The 25,556-nt window shown below is 44.4% G+C and overlaps 1 protein-coding gene across 1 annotated transcript; it reads left to right on the forward strand.

Annotated features, from left to right (window-relative positions):
- Window position 1: 1 nt before the first annotated feature.
- On the forward strand, window positions 2–24,971 carry LOC131401602 (adhesion G protein-coupled receptor E1-like; the record flags this gene model as incomplete). The annotated part of the gene is made up of 13 exons (XM_058536883.1): window positions 2–128; window positions 2,522–2,677; window positions 2,800–2,919; window positions 5,079–5,225; window positions 11,791–11,860; window positions 16,022–16,112; window positions 16,177–16,333; window positions 17,882–17,970; window positions 19,322–19,405; window positions 20,084–20,261; window positions 22,056–22,175; window positions 23,575–23,774; window positions 24,801–24,971. Coding segments are annotated over 13 exons (1,710 nt in total), but the record flags the coding sequence as incomplete, so codon positions are not given.
- Window positions 24,972–25,556: the final 585 nt, after the last annotated feature.

The raw sequence follows: 25,556 nt of genomic DNA on the forward strand, positions 1-25,556 counted from the left end.
TACCACCATCTGCCCAGCTTATGCAACCTGCACCGACACTCCAGAAAGTTACTACTGCACTTGCAGACAAGGATTCCTGTCCAGCACCGGAGAGACAGAGTTCAGGGGCTCAGGTGTGGAATGCAAAGGTGAGTTCATACCCCCTCAAAGGTGGTAGGAAAAGCAAATAGAAGCTAGCTGGGTAGTAGATGTGGGTGCTTTTTGTTTTTTCCCCAAATATGATTTCCTCCATCCCTCCCTGCCTCTCTCTCTTTCTTCCTTCCTTCCTTCCTTCCTTCCTTCCTTCCTTCCTTCCTTCCTCCCTCCCTCCCTCCCTCCCTCCCCCCCCTTCTCTCTTTCTTTCTTTTCATTCTTCATTTCTCTCTCTCTCTCTCTTTTTCTTTCTTTCTTTCATCATGAGAATTATTCCTGGTCACAAAAATTTCCAATGGTTAGAGGCTAGCACTAGGACGAAAATGAAAATAAAAATCCTACTATCTGTCAACATCCAGAAATAACCACTGATTTCATTTTTGGGGTGTGCCTTCAGTCACCTCTCCAGTAGATAATAAGAATTTTTAACATTTATTGAGTGCCAGCCTGCGTGAGAAAGGCTTTATGTGCATCGTCACATAAAATTGACTGTAAGCATTGTGATGATCTCCAATGTCCAGATGAGAAATCTGAGGCTTGGAGAGCTGAAGTGATTTGTTTAGGGTCATGCAGTTGAACTAGGATTCAAACCCAGGTCTTTCTGACTTTACTGAGGGTCTCTCAAACACGTGGCTTAGTTGCCACACTCTAGTTAAGGGGTGTTGGGGAAGCATGTTTAATCACTCTAAACCTCAATGTTTCCATGTGTAAAACGGGTGTATAAAAGTATGTATCTCACAGGATAGTTGGGAAGATTAAATGCAACAATGTATGCAGTGTGCTAGGCACATGTCCAGTATCAGGGCTATGTTAACGTAAATAATATAAACTGACATAATTCCCAGAAAGAGCTAAGTTCTTTGTCTGCATTCCTTATATTTAGACCCTTATTCTCTTGATAGTAAAGATCTGATTATGCCTCTGAATAAGACCAGATGTTGGCAAAATTTTCTGTAAGGGAACAGAAAGTAAATATTTTGGAGACTGCAAGGCTTATGATCTCTGTTATGACTACTCAGTGCTCCAGTTGTGGTGCAAAAGCAGCCATAGATGATACAAAAATGAATGGATGTGGCTGTGTGCCAATAAAACTTTATTTACACGAACAAGTGATGGGCCGGATTTGACCTATGGGATGTAGTTTGCTGAGCTCTGAAGAAGAGAATGCATTTCTATCACTGTGGTTTCCAGGGAGCCCCAAATGTCCTTCTTTATCTTTGAGCTACAGTTCATGGGTTATTCAGTCAGCTCAGTAGTGCTGGTGGGCCCTGGTGTTTAAATTTGGTGTGAAATCAATGTTCCCCATCTAGAAAGTGATGGATACTATAGCAACGATTTTGTCCACTGTATGTCTTTGACCTCCAGCATGGTACCTGATACATTGTGAGTTAAATAGATATTTGTTGAATGAAGGAACACGAACTTTAATCTTTACTAAACTCCAATCATCCTTCTATTGACAGGCACTTAGGTTTTTCTAATGTTTTACGACTTGAAACGAAGCTGAATGAACGTCCCTGTGATCTTATGTTGATGTACAGTGGCAGCTCCAGATATCTCTCTAGGAGAGGTGCAATGATGGGGAGCGAGCTATAGGAGACTTGTCTTGAAGGTGTGCTTGCGTGACAAGTACATAGCAAGTGTTTATTTGGGGTGACTTGGCAGAGCAGGGCTGAAGGAAATTAGGGGAGGGCCCCCCACGATGGTACCATGACTGCACAATTCTGTGAGTGCTTCAGGAAGTAAATTCCTAGAATTGGCTTTGCAAGGTGTTGAACCTATGTATTGTTGGGTAACAGACCACCGGCAAACTTAGTTGCAAACAACAATCATTTATATTGCTCATGAATGAATCTGCTATTAGGGCTGAGTTTGGAGAGGATGGCTTGTCTCTCTTCCATACAGTGTCAGTTGAGCCTCAACTGGAGGCTAGAGGATCCACTTTGAAGAGGGTCTACTCACAAGGCTGGCGAGGTGGTGCTGGCTGTTGACTGGCTCCTCCCCCAGGGCTGTGGGCTGGATGTCTTAGTTCTGCCCCATGTGAGCTGCATTTTCATGGCTGGTTGGGCTTCCTCAAAGTATGGCAGCTGATTTCCAAGAATGAGCATCTCAAGAGAAGAAGGAATTACATTATATTTCTACGACCTATCATGACATTCTTCTGACTCAGCATGGTATTTTTATGACCTGGTGTCACTTCCACCATAGTCACAAGCATGCTCAGATTCCAGGGGAGGGAATATAGACCCCACTGCTTATGGATGGAGTACCAAGGTCTCACTGAAAGAAGGGCTTATGGGAGGGAAACATTGTTTCAACCATCTTTGGAAAATACAATCGGTAGCACAAGATGAAGCAACTTTGTAACTCTGACTCTTTCTCTATCCAGATATAGATGAGTGTTCTCAAAACCCGCGACAATGTGGTCACAACTCAATCTGCAAAAACCTGCCAGGGAGGTACAAGTGCAGCTGTTTGCGCGGTTTTTCATCTCCTACTGGAAACAACTGGAACCCTGGAAAGCCAGGTCGTTTCGCCTGTACAGGTAATGCTCTCAGGATCTCAGGCATGGTCTTTGGTGGAAAGCTATCACTGAGTTGGGTACATGTGTTTCTCACTGTAGACACCCAATCTTTTGTCTGCTCACTCTCCTCCACTGCTCCTCAGACATCAATGAATGCCTCTCCAGTGGAATCTGCCCAGAGCATTCTGAGTGTTCCAACTCCTTGGGAAGCTACAGGTGCAGCTGTCGTGCTGGGCTCTTCTCTAACAACTCCGCCTGTGAAGGCACTGAGGGCCTGCCCTTCTTTATTTACCTACTTTAAGAATCACCTCATTTGATGGTCCTTTCAGGCAGGGATCATGATCCTCACTTTAGGAATGAGAAAACTGAGGCTCAGAGAGGTGAAGTGACTTGCCCAAGGATGCATAGCTGTTAAGTGGAAGAACCAGGGTTTGAACTCCTGTTGAGGCGCTACTGTGACTTAAGCAGTGGGTCAGGCAGTACTTGAGAGTAACAGGGGGCTCTGTCCCTACAGCGATTTTATCCTCAGGGGACATTGGCAATATCTAGAGACATTTTTGATTGTTGCAGCTGCTGGTGGTGTTGGGGTTGTGTGTGCTATTGTCATCTAGTGGGTAGAAGCCAGAGATGCTGTTAAATACTCTACAATGCACAGAACAGCCTCCCGGCAAATGAAAATGATCCAGTCCCAAATTTCAGTAGTGCTGAGGTAGAGAAACTCTGTCCTAGGGAGAGCTCAGATCCAAACCTCATCACTTTTTCCTAAAAGATATTTGAATTAAGACCTGAGAGTTACCCTCACCCCCCTTCCCCTTCCATATTAAATCAGTCATCATGTCTTGGGGTATCTACCTGCTAAACATGTCTTGAATCTCTCCACTCTTCTCCATCCTTGGATCAGGATTCATCCGTATTGCAGCAGCATCCCCTCTGGTCTCTCCCTTTCTGCAGTCTTGTCACCTCTATCTATCCTCCACACTGCAGCCAGAATGTTCTCACCAAGACATCAAGGCTCCATCTTCCGGAGTCTAGTGTGGTTCTATTGTTCTCCACATTCATTTATAGGAAGGGTGACTCCATCCAGCAGGGCATGGAGTGATCCAGCCCTCATCACATCCCCTTGACTTGGAGTCACAGATATTTGAAGTCATCTCTGATTTGTCTAGTCCATTTTTAGCAGTTAGCTATTGCTGAGTAACAAATCACCCTGAATGACAATGGCTGAAAAAACCTAACATTTATTTACCTCTTGATTCCATGCATTGGTGGTTTAGGTTGGGCTCTGCTGGTCAGTTCTTTGGGTCTCAAACATTCTTCGTGTGTCTGTGGTCAGCTGTGGTTGGGCTGGGCTGTCGCACATGACTGGGGCTCATCTGGGATGATCCATGTCTTCCATCCTTCATTAGGCTAGTTTAGGGCTTGTTCATGTGGCAGAATCAGGAGGCCCAAAGCATGAACAGAAGCAAAGAAGCCTCTAGAGGTCAAAGTTAGGAACTGCGCCACATCACTTCTGCTGCATTCAATTGGCCAATGGAAGTCATAGGGCCAGCTGGATTCAGCGGTGGGAAACAAACTCCACATTTAAAGAGAGGAGTGTCAAAGTTACATCATACTGCATAACCTGCATCCTGAGGTGTGGATACAGGGGTATATATGGGGCCATTGAAGTATCACACTCGTGGCAGATATCTTTTGGATGGATGAATAGACGGAAAGCTGGATGCATAGATAGATGGATAGCTGCTTGGATAGATGGATGGATGGGTGGATGGATGGATGGATGGATGGATGGATGGATGGATGGATGGATGAATAGATGGATGAATAGACGGATGAACAGATGGATAGAAAGATGGATGAAAAGATGGAAAGCTGGATGGATAGATAGGTGGACAGCTGCTTGGATAGATGGCTGGATGGCTGGCTGGCTGGCTGGCTGGCTGGATGGATGGATGGATGGATGGATGGAAGGATGGAAGGATGGATGGATGGATGGATGGATGGATGGATGGATGGATGGATGGAAGGATGGATGGATGGATGGATGGATGGATGGATGGATGGATGGATGGATGGGTGGATGGATGTATGTATGACACAAATAAATGAACAACAACAAAGAAATAAACAGTGTACTTTTTTTGTCTATGCTAAAAAAGAAAGACTACAGCCTTTCTGCAAGCTATGATCATTATGTTTGACATTATTGTCATCCTTTTGCTTACATACCACTGGCCAGAATTTATTTTAACCACGACACCTACCTGCAAGGGAGGTTAGGAAGAAGGGGAGAATGTGGGTATTGGGGAGCCTCAGCACTGCGTGCCACGAGCTAAGAACACGTAGAGCGAATCTCCACTTGCAGTCTCCTGTCTTCATTTCCTCCTCTGCCTTGATCTGGGTTTTCTCTTCCACTCTCTAGATGTGGATGAATGTGTGGATCCCAGAGCCTGCCCAGAGCATGCGACTTGCCACAACAGCCCTGGAAACTACTATTGTTTCTGCAACCCAGGATTTGTTTCTAGAAGTGGAAACACGAGATTCCTCGGTCCTGGAGGGACATGTGAAGGTAGGTGGAGGGATCTGTTGGGGAATCAGGTCCAATTCTGTTTGCAAAGACAGCAGTGGTGGGAGAGGAGTCGGGGGAGGTCTTGGCTGAATCATTCATTCATACATTCATTCATTGATGCACGCTTTGACCAATACTTCTTGAGCATCCACAATACACCAGGTTCTATTCTAGGGATGGCGGACACAGCAGTGACTAACATAGGCAATAATATTTGTTCTCCTGGAACTTATCATCTAGTGTGGAGGGAGATAGATAACAAAAAAAAGATGCATGAACATCTTGTGTGTTAGGAATAGTTAAAGGAGATGAAGACAAATAAGGCAGGAAAGGCAGATAAAGGGTTCTGGGGATGGGATTCTACCACTTTTAACAGAGTGGTAAGGAAAGGCCATGCTGAGAAGTTGATATTTGAGATAAGATTGAAGGAGTGAGGGAGTGAGAGATTGGGTGTCTGGGGAAGGATGTTCCAGGAGGAGGGAACAGCAGGTACAAAGGCCTGGAGGCAGGATCCCAGCTAATGCGTTAAGCTCTCTCATACATGTGCTCATTCAGTCCTCCCAGCAACCTGATGGTATTGGTTGTACTCTACACCAATTTCACAGACGAGGAAACTGAGCCTCCATTGTGGTGGAATCACCATCCCAAGGCCAAATAGAGAGGATGTAGGAGAGTCAGGATCTGAGTGTGCCTAGATGTGACTTCACACCCCATGCTCCCAACCACCATTGCCCTTCTGCCTCCAAATGAGGCTGCAACCTCTGGCAGCTCAAGGTGGGCTTGCGTAGGACACACATTGATTTAATCCGCAAGTTCACAGACTCTGAGACTCAAGACAGCCTGGGAAGCTGTCATGCAAACATTCCAGAGCCAGACAGAACCTGGATTCCAATCCTCGTTGTGCCTTTCACAAGCTATGTGACAGTGCAGAATTGTGAAGCCCCAGTTTCCTCCTCTGAAAAGTGGAAATATTAGTTTATAGCTCATAGGGGTGCTAGGAGGATTCGTGGAGCTAATGCATGTAAGAGATCTCTGTCAATGCCTGCCACAAAGAAAGCTCAACATATTAGTAGTTAATTTTTATTTTAGTTAACGTTTGCTTGCATAGTACTTACTGTGCTCCAGGCTTTGTGGTAGGTGCTTTACAGAGGTCACCTTATTTAGTCCTCTGAATGACCCTATGGGGTGGGTACTATTATCCTCATCTGACAGATGGGGAAACTGAGACACACAGAGATGAATTGTCTTGCACATTGTGTTAGGCAGCTTGGGCTGCATCACCAAGTATTATAGACTGGCGGCCTTAAACAGCAGAGATTTATTTTCTCACATCTCTGGAGGTCAGAGGTCTGAAATCGAGGTGTCAGCAGGGCCGTGGTTTCTCTGAAGGCTCTAGGAGAGAATCTGCTCTGTGTCTCTCTCCCAGCACCTGGTGTTGCCGTCAATCCTTGGGATTCCTTGAGCTGTAGACGCATCACTCCAATCTCTGCCTTTGTCATCACATGGTGTTCTCCCCAAGCCTGCCTCTGTGCCCCTTCTCCTCTACTTATAAAGACACCAATCAGATAAGATTAAGATTAACCATCCTACTCCAGCATGATCCCATGTTAACTTACATCTTAATTGCAACTAGAAAGACCCTGTTTCCAAATAAGGTCACATTCTCAGAGACCCGGTTTCGCACTTCAACATATCTTTTTTCTCTATGCCAAGAAAAAAAGAATACGGCCATTTGTGCAATCTGTGATCATTACGTTTTGAAATTATTCATCACCCTTTTCCTTACATATTATTGGCCAGAATTTATTCTCATGGTCCCACCTAACAGCAAGGGAGGTTAGGGAGAAGGGGAGAATGTGGGTAGTGGGGAGCCTCAGTGCTGTGTGCCACAAGATAAGAACATGTAGAGCAAGTCTGCACTTGCAGTCTCCTGCTCTCATTTCCTCGTCTGCCTCAACCCGGGTTTTCTCTTTCACTCTCTAGATGTGGATGAATGTGTGGATTCCAGAGCCTGCCCAGAGCATGCGACTTGCCACAACAGTCCTGGAAGCTACTATTGTGTCTGCAACCCAGGATTTGTTTCTAGCAGTGGAAACATGAGATTCCGCGGTCCAGGAGAGACGTGTGAAAGTAGGTGGAGGGATCTGTTGGGGAATCAGGTCCAATTCTGTTTGCAAATTCAGCAGTGGTGGGTGATGAGTAGGGGCATGTCTCGGCTGAGTTCAAAGACTTTTCTGCAAAGCTGATGCTAATAATCATTCATTCATACATTCACTCATTGATTCATTCATTCCTGCACCTTTCGACCAATACTACTTGAGCATCTACAATACAGCAGCTTCTATTCTAGGAATGGTGAATACAGCAGTGAATAACACAGGCAATAATATTTGTCCCCCTGGAAATTATCATCTTGTTTGCAGGGAGATAGATAAAAAATAGAAGCACGAACATATTGTGTGTTAGGGATACCTAAAGGAGATGAAGACAAATAAGGCAGGAAATGTAGATATAAAGTTCCGGAGGTGGGTTTCTAATTTTAACACGGTGGTAAGAAGAGGCCGTGCTGAGAAGCTGATATTTGAGACAATATCTAAAGGAAGTGAGGGAGTGAGAGATTGGGTATCTGGGGAAGGATGTTCCAGGAGGAGGGAACACCAGGTACAAAAGGCTGGAGGCAGGATCCCAGTCAAGGCACTAAGCTCTCTGTTTCGTGTGCTCATTCAGTCCTCCCAACAACCTGACGGTATTGGTCATATTCTACACCCATTTCACAGACAAGGACTGTGAGCCTCCACTGTGGTGGAATCACCCTCCCAAGGCCATATAATAGATAGGAGGTAGGAGAGTCAGGATCTGAGTGTGCCCAAGAGTGACTTCACACCCCATGCTCACAACCACCATGACATTCTGCCTCCAAATGAGGCTGCAACCTCTGGCAGCTCAAGGAGGGCTTGCGTAGGACAGACATTGATTTAATCACCAAATTTCCAGACTCTGGCACTCAAGACAGCCTGAGAAGCTGTCATGCAAATATTCCAGAGACAGACAGAACCCGGATTCCAATCCTCGTGCCTTTCACAATCTATGCGACGTTGCACAATTTTTGAGTTTCAGTTTCCTCCTCTGAAAAGTGGAAATATTAGTTTATAGCTCATAGGGCTGCTATGAGCATTCATGGAGCTAACACATGTAAGGGGTCTATGGCAATACCTGCCACAAAGAAAGCTCGACATGTTAGTGGTTAATTTTTATTTTAGTTAAGATTTGCTTGCCTAGTACTTACTGTGTTCCAGGCTCTGTGGTGAGCGCTTTCCAGAGGTCACCTTATTTAATCCTCTGAATGACCTTGTGGGGTGGGTATTATTATCCTCGTCTGACAGATGGGGAAATTGAGACACACAGAGATGAATTCTCTTGTCCATTGTGTTAGGAAGCTCGGGCTGCATAACAGAATATTGTAGACTGGCGGCCTTAAATAACAGAGAATTATTGTCCCACATTCTGGAGGCCAGAGGTCTGGAATCAAGGTGTCAGCAGGGCCGTGCTTTCTTTGAAGGCTCTGGGAGAGAATCTGCTCTGTCTCTCTCTCCTAGCTTCTGGTGTTGCCCGCAATCTTAGGTGTTCCTTGACTTGTAAATGCATCACTCCCATCTCTGCCTCTGTCATCACATGGTGTTCTCCCCAAGCCTGTCTCTGTGCCTCTTGTCCTCTTCTTATATGGACACCAATTATATCAGATTAAGGGACCATCCTTCTCCAGCATGATCCCACATTAACTTGCATCTTAATTGCATCTACAAGGACCCTATTTCCAAATAAGGTCACATTCTAAGGGACCAGGTTTAGGAACTCAACACTTCTTTTTGGAGGACACAATTCAACCCACAGTGGTCTCCTTCACTCTCAAATGCTGCCTTCCCTTGCAGCCCTGCTCTGGGGCGCTAACGCAACCTTTTCCTTCTACGCTGCCTAGATGTGAATGAGTGTGCGAGTTCCACCATCTGCCCAGCTCATGCAACCTGCACCAACACTTTGGACAGTTACTACTGCACTTGTGAACAAGGCTTCCTGTCCAGCACCGGAGAGACACAGTTCGTGGGCCCAGGAGTGGAATGCAAGGGTGAGTTCACATCCCCTCAAAGGTGGTCGGAAAAGCAGGTGGAATCTAGCTGGGTAGCAGATACAGATGCTTTTTGTTTTTGCCCCAAATATTAATTATTTATTTCCTTCCTTCCTTCCTGCTTTCCTTCCTCCCTCGCTTCTCTCTCTTTCTTTCTTTCTCTCTCTCTCTTTCCCTTTCTTTTCTTTCTTTCTTTCTCTTCTTTCTTTCTTCCTTCCTTCCTTCCTCCCTTCCTTTCTTTCCTTCCTTCCTTCCTTCCTTCCTCCCTCCCTCCCTCCCTCCTCCCTTCCTTTCTTTCTTTCTTCTTTGCATTCTTCCTTTCTCTCTCTCTCGCTCTTACTTTCTATTTCTTTCATCATGAGAATTATTCCTGGCCACTAAAATTTCCAATGATTATAGACTAGCATTAGGAAGAAAATTAAAATTAAAATCATGCTCCCTGTCAATATCCAGAAATACCCACTGATTTCATTGTGAGGGCCCACTGTTTGGCCGCCTTTCCATGGAGATAGATAGAATTTCCAACATTTACAGAGTGCCAGGTCCTGTGTGAAGTGCTTTATGTGCAATGTCACATTAAACGGACTATAGGCATTTTGATGATCTCCATTGTCCAGATGAGAAAACTGAGGCTTGGAGAGCTGAAATGACTTTTTTAGGGTCATGCAGTTGAACTGGGATTCAAACCCAGGTCTTTCTGACTCTACTGAGGGTGTCTCAACCATGTTACTTAGCTGCCACACTCTAGTTAAGAGATGTTGGTGAAATATATTTCATCTCTATAAGCCTCAATGGTTCCATTTGTAAAACGGGCGTATAAGAGTATCCAACTCCAAGGATAGTTGGGAAGATTAAATGCAATAATGTATGCAGTGTGCTAGGCACATGTGCAGTATTAAGAGCTATATTAACATAAATAATATAAAGTAACATAATTCCCAGAAGGAGCTAAGTTCTCTGTCAGCATTCCTTATATTTAAACCCCAGTTCTCCTCTTGACAGTAAAAATCTGATTATTCCTCTGAAAAAGACCATAGGTTGGCAATTTTTCTGTAAGGGGCCACATAATAAACATTCTGGAAGTTGCAAGTCGTATGATCTCTGTCATGACCACTCAGTGGTGGTGCAAACACAGCCAGAGATGATACAAAAATGAATGGATGTGTCTGTGTGCCAATAAAGCTTTATGTACACAAACAGATGGTGGGCTGGATTTGACCCATGGGATGTAGTTTGCTGAGCTCTGAAGAAGATGATGCATTTCTATCACTTTTGCAGTTAGTTTCCAGGGATCCCCAAACATCGTTCTTTATCTTTGGCCTACAGTTCATGGGTTATTCAGTCAGCTCAGTAGTGCTGATGAACCCTGGTGTTTAAATTTGGGGTGAAATCAATATTAACCATATAGAAAATGATGGATACTACAGCAACTATTTTGTCTACTCTATGTCTTTGACCCCCAGTATGGTGACTGATACATTGTGAGTATTTAATATGTATTTGTTGAATGAAGGAATATGTACCTTATTCTTTATGTCAACTCCAAATTGAGTCATCCTTCTATTGGCAGGCACTTAGGTTTTTCTAATGTTTTACAACTTGAAACAAAGCTGAATGAGCATCCCTGTGATCTGGGAGGGAGCTATAGGAGACTTGCCTTGAAGTTGTGCTTCTATAACAAGTACCTAGCAAGGGTTTATTTCGAGTAACTTGTCAGAGCAGGGTTGAAATAGATTTGTGGAGAGCCACCCCATGGTTCCACGACTGCACGATTCCATGGGTCCTTCAATGAGTAAATTCCTAGAATTTGCTTTGCAAGTGTCCGAGTTATCTGTTGCCGGGTAACAGACCACCTGCAAATTTAGTTGCAAATAGTAATCATTCATTATGCTCATGAATGAATCTGCTATTAGGGCTGAGTTTGGAGAGGATGGCTTGTCCCTATTCCACACAGTGTCAGTTGAGTTGGCTCAACTGGAGGCTAGAGGATCCACTTTGAAGAGGGTCTACTCACAAGGCTGGCAAGGTGGTGCTGGCTGTTTGACTGGCTGCTCCCCCAGGGCTGCGGGCTGGATGTCTTAGTTCTTCCCCATTGAGCTGCATTTTCATGGCTGGTTGGGCTTCCTCAAAGTATGGCAGCTGATTTCCAAGAATGAGCATCTCAAGAGAAGAAGGAATTACATTATATTTCTACGACCTATCATGACATTCTTCTGACTCAGCATGGTATTTTTATGACCTGGTGTCACTTCCACCATAGTCACAAGCATGCTCAGATTCCAGGGGAGGGAATATAGACCCCAATACTTGATGGGTGGAGTACCAAGGTCTCACTGAATGAAGGACATATGGGAGGGAAACACTGTTTCAACCATCTTTGGAAAATACAATGGGCTTCACAAGATGAGGCAACTTTGTAACTCTGACTCTTTCTCTATCCAGATATAGATGAGTGTTCTCAAAACCCGCGACAATGTGGTCTTAACTCAATCTGCCAAAACCTGCCAGGGAGGTACAAGTGCAGCTGTTTGCGCGGTTTCTCTTCTCCTACTGGAACCAACTGGAACCTGGGAAATCCAGGTCATTTTGCCTGTACACGTAATGCTCTCAGGCTCTCAGGCATGGTCTTTGGTGGAAAGCTATCATTGAGTTGGGTACGTGTTTCTCACTGTAGACACCCAATCTTTTGTCTGCTCACTCTCCTCCACTGCTCCTAGACATCAATGAATGCCTCTCCAGTGGGATCTTCGCAGAGCGTTCTGAGTGTTCCTACTCCTTAGGAAGCTATAGGTGCAGCTGTCGAGATGGGCTCTTCTCTAACAACTCCACCTGTGAAGGCACAGAGGGCCTGCCCTTCTTTATTTACCTACTTAATTAAGAAAAACCTCATTTCATGATCCTATTAGGTAGTGATCATGATCCTTATTTTAGGAATGAGAACACGGAGGCTCAGAGAGGTGAAGTGACTTGCCAAGGGATGCACAGCTATTCGGTGGAAGAATCATGATTTGAACTCCCGTTGAGGGCCTACTGTGACTTAAGCAGTGGGTCAGGCAGTTCCTGCGAATAATGCGGGGGCTCCATCTCTATAGCGATTTTCTCTCCAGTGGACATTGGCAATGTCTAGAGACATTTTTGATTGCCACAGCTGTTGTTATTGGATTGTGTGTGCTACTGTCCTCTAGTGGGTAGAGGCCAGAGATGTTGTTAACCATCTTACAATGCACAGAACAGCCTCCCCACGACCAAATGTGATCCAGTCCCAAATGCCAGTAATGCTGAGGTAGAGATACTGTGTTATAGGGAGAGCTCAGACTCAAACTTCAGCACTTTTTCCTAAAAGGTATTTGAATTAAGACCTGAGAGTTACCCTCATCCTCCCTCCCCTTCCATATTAAATCGGTCATCAAGTCTCAGAGAATCTAACTGCTAGATATGTCTTGAATCTCTCCACTCTTCTCCATCCTTTATTCAGGCTGCATCCGTACCGTAACAGCATCCTCACTGGTCTCTCCCTTTCTCCAGTCTTCCCCTCTCAAATCCATCCTCCACACTGCAGCCAGGATATTCTCACAAAGACACCATGGCTCCATCTTCCTAAGTCTAGGGTGGTTCTATTGTTTTCCTCCTTCATTTATAGGGAGGATGACTTCATTCAGCAGGGCATGGAGTGATCAAGCCCTTATCACATTCCCTTGGCTTGGAGTCAGAGATATTCGAAGTCATCTCTGATTTTTCTGGTCCATTTGTAGCAGTTAGCTATTGCTGAGTAACAAATCACCCTGAAAGTCAATGGGTAAAAACTAGCACCATTCATTTAGCTCTTGATTTCATGCATTGGTGGTTTAGGTTGGGCTCTGCTGGTCAGTTCTTTGGGTCTCAACCATTCTTCTTCATGTGAGGAGATAATGAGCCTTCATGAATTCACAGGTAATCAATGAATCTGGATCGTGAATTATGAAGGGTTTAGAGGCAAAAGATGAGCGTAGGTGAGAACAAACTCTCAGGGTCTTGCCTGTTCTAATGAGGAGTTTGGATTTTATCCTGAGCTGCGAGGACCCTCATCAGAAGATTTGCCTGGGTCATAAACTTGCCTCTAAATGCTTCCTTTCTGTAACAACAAAAATGTGTTTAAGAAGGTGGGACCAGAGCCAGGGAAACCCATTGGCTTCAGTCAGTGGTGGGGCTGTGCACTGCAGCTGCAGCCTCAGCATCCTTCATCCTTTTGACTTAGACCAGTTTTCTGCTTAGATATGGATGAATGTTCCAGGAGCTTGACTCTTTGTGGTCCCAATTCCACCTGCACCAATATCCCGGGAGAACACAGTTGCTCCTGCCTGCCTGGGTTCTTTTTGCCTGATGTTTGGACCCCTGAGAAACCAGAGGCTTTCAAATGTACCAGTCATTCTCCCAGCCATGCTGAGGACTTCTCAATGCATGTCAAACTACTCTGAAATGCAGCAGCTTATAACAACAACCATCTGTTCTTGCTCATGATTCCATGGGTTGACCACATGGTTTTTCTGGGGCACTAAGATGGCTGGCCGGTCCAAAGTAGGCTCGCTTACGTGACTGGTAGTTGGTGCTGATCTCTGGCAGGGCCCTCAGTGGGCCTTTCCACATGGCTTCTTGGGCTTCCTCAGAGCATGGCAGTTGGTTTCCAAGAAGGAAAGTTCCAAGAAGAAGAAAGCAGAAACTGCCAGTTCTCATAAGGCCTGGGCTTGGAAGTCCCCAAGTGTTACTTCTACCACATTCTATTGGTCACAGTCACAGGGCCAGCCTAGATCCAAAAGGAGGGGAAATAAACTCTCCATCTCACTGGGACAGCAACATGTGCATACAGGAAATGGAAGAACTGATGGCTCCATCTTCGGAGGGTCTACCATACAGCAGAACACATTTTATAGTCTTCAATCCCCGGGGAAATGCATGCTTCTTTTCATTAGAAATATTATATTTCTTCTCATTCGTTGATCTTTACTAGCTGCTGACATTGTTAGAAGCAGAACAATAGAGGCATAAAGAGGAAAGGGATCTTAGAGAGATTAACACAGCTCTAAGGGCTCTAGGAACCTTTCAGAATCCCCATCTAGGGCCAGAAAACAAGGCCATGGTCTTCCACTCTCCTTTCAGTCAAATTATCACCTCTTTTATTTGTCTTACCTATTCGGGTTTCACTTCACAAGAAGGAAGGTTTCTTGGGCCAAAAAGTTTTGAAAGCCATGCCCCTAGTCCAGCTCTATATGCAAAATATAAATTGCACCTGTGGTATGTCTGACAAGAGCTCACTTAGTCAATGCTTAAATATTTCTGGAAGTGGGCAGCCTGCGGTGAAAAGAAACCCACTCCTTGGTTAGAGATGTTTTCTGTGATACCAAGAAAAAAACCACTTCCCCATGCCTTCCAACCATGTCGTTTGAGACCTCCAAATTAGTCTACGTTCCTATCACAAAGACTTCTCGTACCAACTCTCCATGGTATCGCCTGGTGCAATATACCATATACTTGTGTAAGCCCCTAGTGTGGACAGTGCCTATTTATCCCTCATGTTTTTTGAGATGACATAGAAATATGAAAGGTTTTGTCCTTACCTCCCTCCTATTCATTTTTTTATTACTTTTATTTCTCTCTTTTTTTTTTTTTGGTGAGGAAGATTGGCTCAGAGCTAATGTCTGTTGCCAATCTTCCTCGTTTTGCTGGAGGAAGAGTGGTCCTGAGCTAACATTTATGCCCATCTTCCTCTACTTTATATGTGGGATGCTGACCTAGCATGGCTTGATGAGCGGCGTGTAGGTCCACGCCTGGGATCTGAACCCACCAGCCCTGGGCTGCTGAAGCAGAGTGTGTGAACTTACACCACAGGGCCAGACCCCTCCTATTTATTTTTTTCTGAGACATTCTATTCCATATATCCTCTGTGGATCAGAAACCTTCAGAGGGAGAAGTAACCTCTTGTTGCCACAGTGACCATACATCACCCTGTATTGGTTAAGCTGGGGTTTCTCAACTTTTGCACTATTAACATTTTGGGCTGGATAGTTCTTTGTTGTGTGTAGGGCTATTCTGTGCATTAGTGGATTGGCAGTATGTTTGGCATCTACCCCCAGATCCCAGTGACCACGAAAAATGTCTCCAGACATTGCCCAACGTCCCCTGGAGGGGCAAATTGCCCTCAGTTGAGAACCACTAGCTTAACGTAATAGAAATTTCTTACTCCCTTAACCATCCAGTATGGATATCCTTGGTCAATAGGCAGCTTTCCTCCACAAGGTGATACAGGGATCCAGTCCTCTTGCATCTCTGGTTTTCCTATGGTTAGGAACTTGGAATCCTTGGTTTCAGCCAGTGGCAGGGAAAGAGGGAGAAGACACACTCACTTCTTAACCACGTGGGCCCAGGAGTGATATGCCATACCCTCTCCCATTCTATGAGTGAAAGCTAACCACATGGCCCCACCTAGATGCAGGGGGCTCTGGGAAATGTAGTCCCTTGTTGTGCCGCCATTTTTCAGTGACAAGGCTATGCTTTGGAAGGGGAAGCATGACTTTGTTGGATTGTTGGCCAACTCTGCCTCACTCCACAGATATTGATGAGTGCCTTGATATGTAACCTTTCGGCCAAAGGCAGTGAAAAGTGCCTTTTCAATGCAACGTGCACCAACACGCACCAGGAGCTACTTTTGTACCTGCCACCATGGCTTTGCACCAAGCAATGGACAGCTGAACTTCACAGACCAAGCAGTGGGATGCAGAGGAGAGCAGAGGGTTTGCTGGTCAACCCTGGAAAGAAGGCTATCCCTGTTCCTCTGGGTTTTTTGATCTTTTTGAGTTCTTTGCAGATATTGATGAGTGCTCCCAAGATCCATCACGGTGTGGTCCCGATTCTGTCTGCACCAACGCCCCAGGCTCCTACAGCTGTAGCTGCGTTGTGGGCTTCCGTCCCAATCCAGAAGGCTCCTGGAAACATGGCAACTTCAGCTGCGAAAGTAATCCTCTCCTTATGTGTCTTGGCAATGGAATCTGTGTCTTTCTTTGGTTGTAAAATCCTCACTCTACCCAAGCTCTGGATCCTCTTCTTACTTTCATTCATTCTCCCTTTTTATATTCTTTCACTAATACATTAATTTGATAAATTATTTTTGAAGCATTAATTAATTAACTAATTAGTCAAACAGGCCCCTGCACTAGGTACTGGGGATTCAATCCTGGATGTGATGGACATGATATTTGCCCTCATGTAGCTTATAGTCTAGGGAAGGAAGTAGAGAGCACACACATAATTATTTAATAATTGAAAAACTGTCACGCCCTTTGGCATATTATATACCCCATTAGTGAGATATATAATATGCTCCAGGCAAGTGACATTTAAGCTGAAGCTTGAAGGAAGAGTAGGGATTATGCAGATGAAGAGTGGAGATCACAGCGTGACAGGTTATAGCATGTGCAAAGGCCCTGAGGCTAACAAAGACTGAGGACAAAGAGAATGGCATTAGCTGCATCTGAGCAGGTGGGCAGAGGTCAGATTCTGCAGGACCTTGTGTGCTGTGTGAAGAACTTTAGTCTTTCTGCTGAGAACAGTGGGGAACCGTGAAAGGTTTATGTTTTTAAAATTATGGATTATTTGATACATTAAAAATATAAGTAATTTATATGGAGGCAATGAAGTATAATAATAAAATGGATATATCCGAGGCCCTTGCCAACATAAGAACCAGAATATCATCAATGCCATTGCATTTTCTGCATGCTTCTTCTCCACTCCGTATATCCTTGTCTTCTCCCCAGAGGGAACCACTCGGAATTTTGTGTTTATAATTCCCCTACTTAAAAAAAACCCTGCCATTTACGTATCCCTAAACAATATCTTGCTTAGTTTTGTTTGCTTTGGAGCTTTACAAAAATGGTATCATACCACATATGATCTTTTTTTATTGAGATATAATTGACATATAACATTCTATTAGTTTCAGGTGTACAACATAATGATTGATATTTGGATATATTGCAAAATAATCACAATAAGTCTAGTTAACATTCGTCACCCTACATAGTTACAAAATTTCTTTTGCTTGTGATGAGAACTTTTAAGATCTACTCTCTTAGCAACTTTCAAATATGCAATACAGTATTATTCACTATTGTCCCCATGCTGTATATTACATCCCCAGGACTTATTTATTTTATAACTGGAAGTTTGTTCCTCCTGACGACCGTCATCCATTTTGCCCACCCTCCACCCCCACCTCTGGCAACCACCAATCTGTTCTCTTATCTATGAGCTTGGCTTTTTTTTTTTTTTTAATATTCCACATATAAGTGAGATCATATGATATTTTCCAGAGTTGCTCTTTTTCACTCAATAATCACACTTCCCAAAGCCCCTGATGTTGTAGCGTGTAGCTGTAGCTTGTTCACTTCCACTGTTGTATAACATGGCAATGGATGCATTTACAGCATGGGGTATGATTGTGTAAATAATAATATCTTTCTGTGGTTGACATTTGATTTGCTTGCTTTTGTTTTCGTCCTAGTGGTTCCCTTCAAGTGTAAAGAAGATATGTTACCCAACAATGAGCAGGTCCAGCTATGCCAAGAGAGAGCAGCGGTGGAGCCTGAATATGTAAGTATTTTTGAAGGTTCCTAGCTCTTGAAGTTGTCCTAGAAGCCACTTAGGTAGGATGTTGCTTTGCAGTTTTAACGAAGACAAAAATATACAATGGCTTAAACCAGATAACAGTTTATTTCTCTCTTTGTAACAGTCTGAGTGTAAGCTGCTGAGAGCCGATGTGATGGCTCCATAATGCTCTGTCATCATGAACACAAGACTCCCTTGTTGTGGTCGAACATGGCTGCTCCAGCCCCTGCCATCACATCTGCATTTCAGCTTGTGGGCAAGGGAGAAGGGGAGGTGACAGGCACTGTCCTTCCCTTCAAGAGTATGACCCAGTATCACTTCTGCTTATACCTCATTGGCCAGAAATTAGTCATGTGGTCACACCTAGCTACAAGGAAAGCTGGGAAGGGAGGACATTTGCTCATCTAAAACTTGGGAATTCTCTTACTAAAAGAAGAAAGGATGTTGGAGTCTCATTACTAGTGAAGATGTTGGTGCTGCGTCTGTGTGATATGGGATGCATGTGTGATACATAGCCCCCAGGCCAGGCAAAGAGGAATCTGGACATCTGATTCTCTAATGGAGTCACTCCAGTGAGTAAAGGCTCCATGAGCATCTTCAGGAATTGGTGTAACTATTTTAAATATCAGCTTATAAACTAGCTTTGGAATTGCCATGCACTTTGGACCATTGTCATGTCTTTTTTTCATTGTGGTGAAATACACCTAAAAAATCACCATTGTAAATTATACAATTCAGTGTTATTTAGTACTCACAATGATGTGTAACCACCACCTCTATCTATCTCTAAAACATTTTCATCACCCCCAAAGGAAACCCTGTACCCACTAGCAGTCACTGCCCATTCCCCCCACCCCAACCCCTGGTAAACACTCATCTACTTTCTGTCTCCACAGATGTGTCTATTCTGGACATTTCATATAAATGGAATCATACGCTATGTGGTCTTTTGTGTCTGGCTCCTTTCACTGAGCAACATGTTTTCAAGGTTCATCCATGTTGCAGCATGTGTCAATGCTTCATTCCTTTTTACGGCTGAGTACTATTCCATTTGGACCACTGTTTTTTCACACATTTCCCCATCTTTTTACCCCACTAAATGGTTTTGCTGTCTATGTTTCTTTTGTTGTTGTTGTTGTTCATGGAAGAGAAAGGAGCTGTGGTTCCAATTCTGATCAAATAGTGAGTTTTTATTTCTCCGAGAATTCGAGAGACTCACGAGACCTCAGGAATTTGGGACCACCCTGTATGGTGGGCTTGATGGCCCAATTTGTACCTTACATGCTTGGGGGATAGACTGATCAATGCTCACGAATGCTTTTCCCTCGGGGCACAGGTTTCCTTTTGTGCACTAATGAACACCACCTTCAGCATCCTGGACGATGCCTGTGAGGACAAATCCACCGTCGTTTCTCCGAAGGTAACGAGGAAGTCTTTGTAATTGTGTTTCCAGTTTCAAGCATCTTGTGGGACACTTTCGGAGCAGAAAGTCCTCTTTATAATTAATAGACTGTGAGTTAATATTTAATTTATTACAGTTGTAAGTTTTTAAAAATTAACACGCAGTAAAATTGCCCTTTTCTTTACAATCCTATGAGTTTTATCACCTGAGTAGATTTGTGTAACCACCACCACAATCAGAATACAGAACAGTTCCATCTCCCCCAAGAACTCTCTTGGGTTTTCTCTTTACAATCAGATACTCCCTCCACCACTAGCCCCTGTAAATCCCTGATCTGTTCTCTGTCATTATAGCTTTGTCTTTTCAAGAATGTGATATAAATGGAATCACATGGCCTTTTGAGTCTGGCTTCTTTCACTCAGCATAATGCCTTCGAGATTCATCAATGTTGTGTTTATCAATAGTCCCATTCCTTTTTTTCTGGTAACCATTAATGATATTTAGTACATTTACAACGTTGTCTAACCATCACCACTATCTAGTTCCAGAACATTTTCATCACCCCAAAAGGAAATTCCCTACCCGTTAACAGCCACACCTCATCCTTCCCTTGACTGCAACCCATTCTCTTGATGAGAGAGGACAGCTGCTATTTCATTGACGAGAGAGAGAGACCAAATACACCTTTCTTTGCAGAATACGGCTGAGAGTGTTACCTCTGTGCTTAAGCAAACGTCCACGTGGTCCACCTTCACCAAAGAAGAAACGTCCACCCTGGCCATAGTCTTACTGGAGACCGTGGAGAACACCACGTTGGCAGCGTTCCTGAAATCCTCAGAGAATGTCAGTCAGTCTATTCAGACGGAACGCCTAGGTAGGCTATATCCTCCACGGCAAGCTCACACCTGGGCGCTGATTTTGAGGGGTGACTTCAGCAATGTGATTCTCCATGTCTTTTCCATATACCGTTTCCCTGACTGTTTCTAACCTCTGAACTCACACAAAGCAAGCCTATTATAGTAATGACATCTCTCATTTATTGAGCATCAGGCATTGTGTTAAGAGTTTGTGGCCAGGCACTGTTTGGAGGGCGTCGTTAATTCATTCAATAAATATTCGTTGACTGCCTACTGTGTGCCAGGTGTTAAGATATGATAGTCGTTTGCTGTGTTCAAATATTTCGAGCTCTTTCTTCTGGGCCCACGTTAGGATTGTACTCCCTGGCTTGGGGTTAGGTGGAATTTTGTGATGAGTTTAAGCCAGTGAATTGTGAATGGAATAGTTGCTGGTGTGAGACCTTCCAGAGCCTTCTTTCCCTCTACTCTAGGGACAGGCAGTGTTTCAGATCACAATGTCTCCATCTGTGTGGGTCCCAGGGCAAGGAGAACACAAAGCACAGCCCCAAGTCAATTCACGATGGACACAAAGCATGAATGAGAAATCAATAATTATTTATAACCCACTAAGATTTGGGGTTGTGTGTTACTGCTGCATGCCCAATCCTCTCCTGACTGATACAGCTATGGATTTACCACCCTGAACGTGCTTGGTGGGTGACTGCGTGGGAATTTCGGGTACTGTACGCCTTAACGGCAGCACCCCACTCCTGGTGTAGCTCCAGTATCAGTCACATAATCCCGGGTAGTTCCATCCTCATGGGTGCCCAGGAGGCCAAGAGGTGGAAATAGAGTGTTTGGTGAACTGCCACCAGAATTGAACAAAACTAGCCTCGTGAATTTTATATTTTAGTGATAGACCTATGGCATACCAGATAGAGCTAGTGCTACTGAGAAAAATACAGCACGCTAAGGAGGCTCGAGAGGGTCAAGATTAGTGGGAGCGTTGCTATTGTATATAGTGCGGTTAGGGGAAGTCTCACTGGGGCAGAGACCTGAGGGAAGGGAGCCGTGTAAATATTGGGAGACAGAGCAAGTGTGTTCCTTGGAACACTTGGTGAGTTCAAGGAACAATGAGCAGGCCGGTGAAAGCTGCAGCAGAAGGGGTCAGAACAGAAAGGGAGTGCAGATTTTGTAGACGAAGGTAGGGACTCAGGATTTTATTTGAGGTAAGATGGGGGGTGGGATTGGAGAGTTTGAGAAAATGCATGGCATTATCTGGCTGATATTTTTCGAGGGTACCTCTGGTAGAATTATCTATTTTGTTTTCAATAAGAGTCCTTTAATCATTGCCATGCTGCAGGTGGGAAATCTGAGGCTCAGAGAGGTTAAGTCTTTGCTCAAATTTGCACAGCTGGTGAGTAGCAGGGCTGGACTCCATCTGACTGCAGAACCCAAGCCCTCATCCACCATACTGGGCTTGCCCGGGTCCCTTTCTATTCCTTTGGCTTTGGAAAACTTGCCTAAATTTGGAGTAGCCAGAGTCACAACTCTGTCGCCTTCCATCACTGTCGACTTCAATCCCATCTTTTCCCCATGCACCCCCTATGATGTGAGGGCTCACGCCTATGGATCCACCCGAGTTTCTCATATGTTTGGTGCTACCATCCTCCTACCAATCATCAGGGGCTCAAGAGGTTTCCCGTGATGAATTGGCCTTTCTGTTCTCTCCTTTGCTTGCGACTATGGATGCGTACCCTTCTTGGACAGAAACCAAATTCAGGACCCACTCTCTGGGTGACCTCATGCAAACTCTCCCTTTCTCCTTCTAGATATTAAGACCCAAGTTATCAACAAAGAATGCGCTGAGGAGAACACCATCTTTAACTTGAAAGCCAAAGGCGATGAGATGAAGATTTGGTGCTCCACAATTGAAGAATCTGAATCCACAGGTACAGACCCGCTCCTGAGAATCAAGGAGGGTGGTTGTGGTATATTCAATCAGCAAATATTTATCCATCACCTTCTAGGTCCCAAGTCCTGTGCCAGGTGGTGAGGGAATCTCTGATGGCAGAGGCAGAAATAGCCCATGCCCTCAGGGAGTTTTCCATCTGCTAGGGAAGGCAGACATTAAATAAATAATCTCACAATACTGGAGTACTGAAACCTTCCCTGTCCAATACAGCAGCCACTGGCCACACTTTGTTATTGAGCGCTTGAAATGTGGCTAGATTGTGAGCATAGAATACATACCAAATTTCAAAGGCTTGGTACAAAAAACAGAGGATGTAAAACATCTCATTAATAATTTTTCTAGGGGCCGGCCCGATGGCGCAAGTGGTTAAGTGCACGTGCTCCGCTGCGGCGGCCCAGGGTTCGCCGGTTCGGATCCCAGGCGCGCACTGACGCACCGCTTGGGAAGCCACGCTGCGGCGGCGTCCCACATAAAGTGGAGGAAGATGGGCACGGATATTAGCCCAGGGCCAGACTTCCCCAGCAAAAAAAGAGGAGGATTGGCAGATGTTAGCACAGGGCTGATCTTCCTCACACACAAAAATATAATAATAATTTTTGCTACTGATCATGTGTTGAAATGATAATATTTTGCATGTATTGAGTTAATATATTATTAAAATGAATTTTACCCGTTTTCTACTTTTCTGAAATGTGGCTACTAGAAAATTTAAAATTGCACATGTGGCTCATACTATGTTTCTAGCAGACGGCACTAATCTGTATCAAAGGTTGGCAAACTTTTCCTGTAGAGGGCAGGTTAGTAAATATTTTAGGCATTGAGGGCAATACAATTTGTGTTGCAACCATGCGACTCTACTGTTGTGGGGCAAAAGCATTCACAGGCAATATGTAAATGAACGGGTGTGGCTGCGTTGCAATAGAACTTTTATTTACAAAACACAGGCAATGGCCAGATAAGCCTGTACATTGTCCACCACCCCTGATCTACATGCTCTCTGGAGGGCACAGACCTGGGACACATCCTGGGAGACCCCCAACGTTGAAAGTGGAAGCCCACCAAAGAGATTAAACAAGAATGACCACAAATGTGGGAGGGGAACTTATTTTCCACTGCTGAGTTGAATCGTCCTTTAAAAACACAAATTCAAATTTGTTTTTAAGTATAGCCAAGATTTCTCCAGGTGATAGCACCTCAGGATTTTTTTCTATGGTTCTATGAGGGTCACCAACCAGAAGCCCACCCATGTTTTAATCCTCAGAGCAGGCCAGTGAAGGTGCAGGAATGCATGGGATATTACAGTGCATATACTAATAAATACTGAGCAAATGATTCCCTTTTTTTTTTTTTTTTTTTGCATTTGGGGCAAATCGCAGGGACCACTGGGGTGGCATTTGTCTCCTTTGCGGGTATGGAGTCTGTTTTGGATGAGAGCTTCTTCCAAGACCCTCGGACCTTCTTGGGCAACTCCAAGAGGAAGCTGAAGATGAATTCTCGCATCGCTGGGGGCATCATGACCGGGAAGAAGAAAGATGGCTTCTCCGACCCAATCATCTATACTCTGGAGAACATCAAGGTTTGTGAAGAGGTCTCCACTGAGCCCCCATCTACCCGTTGAGAACTCCCCATCCCCTAGTGGGCTTAACTTTTATTTTTGTTTATTGAGGTAACGTTGGTTTATAATATTATATAAATTTCAGGTGTACATCATTATATTTCGATTTCTGTGTAGACTATGTCATGTTCACCACCCAAAGACTAATTACTGTCCATCACCACACACAGGTACCCTGTCACCCCTTCTGCCCTCCTCCTTCCCCCTTTCCACTCTGGTAACCACTAGTCTAATCTCTGTATCTATGTGTTTGTTTATTGTTGTTGTTGTTGTCTTTATCTTCTATTTATGAGAGAGATCATACGGTATTTGACTTTCTCTCTCTGACTTATTTCTTTTAGCATAATACCCTCAAGGACCATCCATGTTGTTGCAAATGGAAAGATTTCATCTTTTTTATGGCTGAGTAGTATTCCATTGTGTATATATACCACATCTCCTTTATCCATTTGTCCATTGATGGGCACTTATGTTGTTTCCAAGTCTTGGCTATTGTGAATAACGCTGCAATGAACAAAGGGGTGCAAGTATCTTTACACATTCATGTTTTCACGTACTTTGGATAAATACCTGGCAGTGGAATAGCTTAACTCTCATTTTTAATAGGCACCCATTAAGGTGGCAAGCTTCCACAATTTCTAGCAACTTAAGCTAATCCTCAAAACCCACCTCTAGAGGAGTAAACTTTCCTATTTCTATGTGGCGTTCTTCCATTCATCAGCAGGCAAGATTTAGGTTAGGTTAAGTAACACTGACGCAGGAATATTTACAGAGAGTTTAGTTACATTAGCTATGACCAAGTCAGTGGGAGAGACAGATCTGACATCCAAGACATTTCTTCTCATGACTGCACAATGAAATGGCAGCGTTTTCCTCCATCCCCTATAGAGCATACCTGCATCTTCTTGCCCCAGATGACTTCAGGTTGGCCACACTGCATCCATTCAAGAAGGATTCTCAGGTGACCAGGGACTTTGATTTTTTCAGCCAAAGCAGAAGTCTGAGAGCCCCATCTGCGTTTCCTGGAGAACAGATGCAAAGGGTGGTAGGTGGACGCCATCTGGCTGTGTGATGCTTGAAGCTTCCGAGACGCATACTGTCTGCAGCTGTAATCGAATGGCGAACCTGGCCATCATCATGGCTTCTGGGGAGCTCACGGTCAGTACTGATGCTCTGTTTCTTGCTCCCCAAATCCAATGGGAAAATATTGACTAAACATGCATGGTGTGCCTCTCATGGCCTTGTGTGTTGTGGGAGGAGTCATGGGGGCACAGAAGGGGTGTGTGCCATACCTCTGCCCTTGGAGAATTCATGGTCTTGTTGGGAAGCCATGACGCTCATATGTCAAATAAGGAATGACCCTAAACCGGTGCAGGCACAGTAAAAATCACAGATCCCATTTACTGAGCACTTATCTTGTTCTGGACCCTTTATTTTAAGTGTTTTTAGACCCATTGCACAGGATACGAGACTGAGGCTCAGTAGCCTTCTAGTAATTGGAAGGTGGGATTCTATTCCAGGACAGTCTGGCTCCAGAAGTCTCTTTCCACTGAACCATACAAATGGTGCAAGAGGTTGCGCTGTAGGAATTCAGAGGTGTTTCAGTGAGATCTGGTGACAGATCAGGGAAGAAATGAAGAACAAAGTGAGCCTTGGTGAGCAGGCAGATTTGGGAGAGAGGAAAGACATCCTCATTAGTGCTGTGGTGAGTTTCCTTACCTCTCATGCAAGATCTGAGGTGAA

This window comes from Diceros bicornis, assembly GCF_020826845.1.
Source record: "Diceros bicornis minor isolate mBicDic1 chromosome 12 unlocalized genomic scaffold, mDicBic1.mat.cur SUPER_12_unloc_1, whole genome shotgun sequence".
NCBI lineage: Eukaryota > Metazoa > Chordata > Mammalia > Perissodactyla > Rhinocerotidae > Diceros > Diceros bicornis.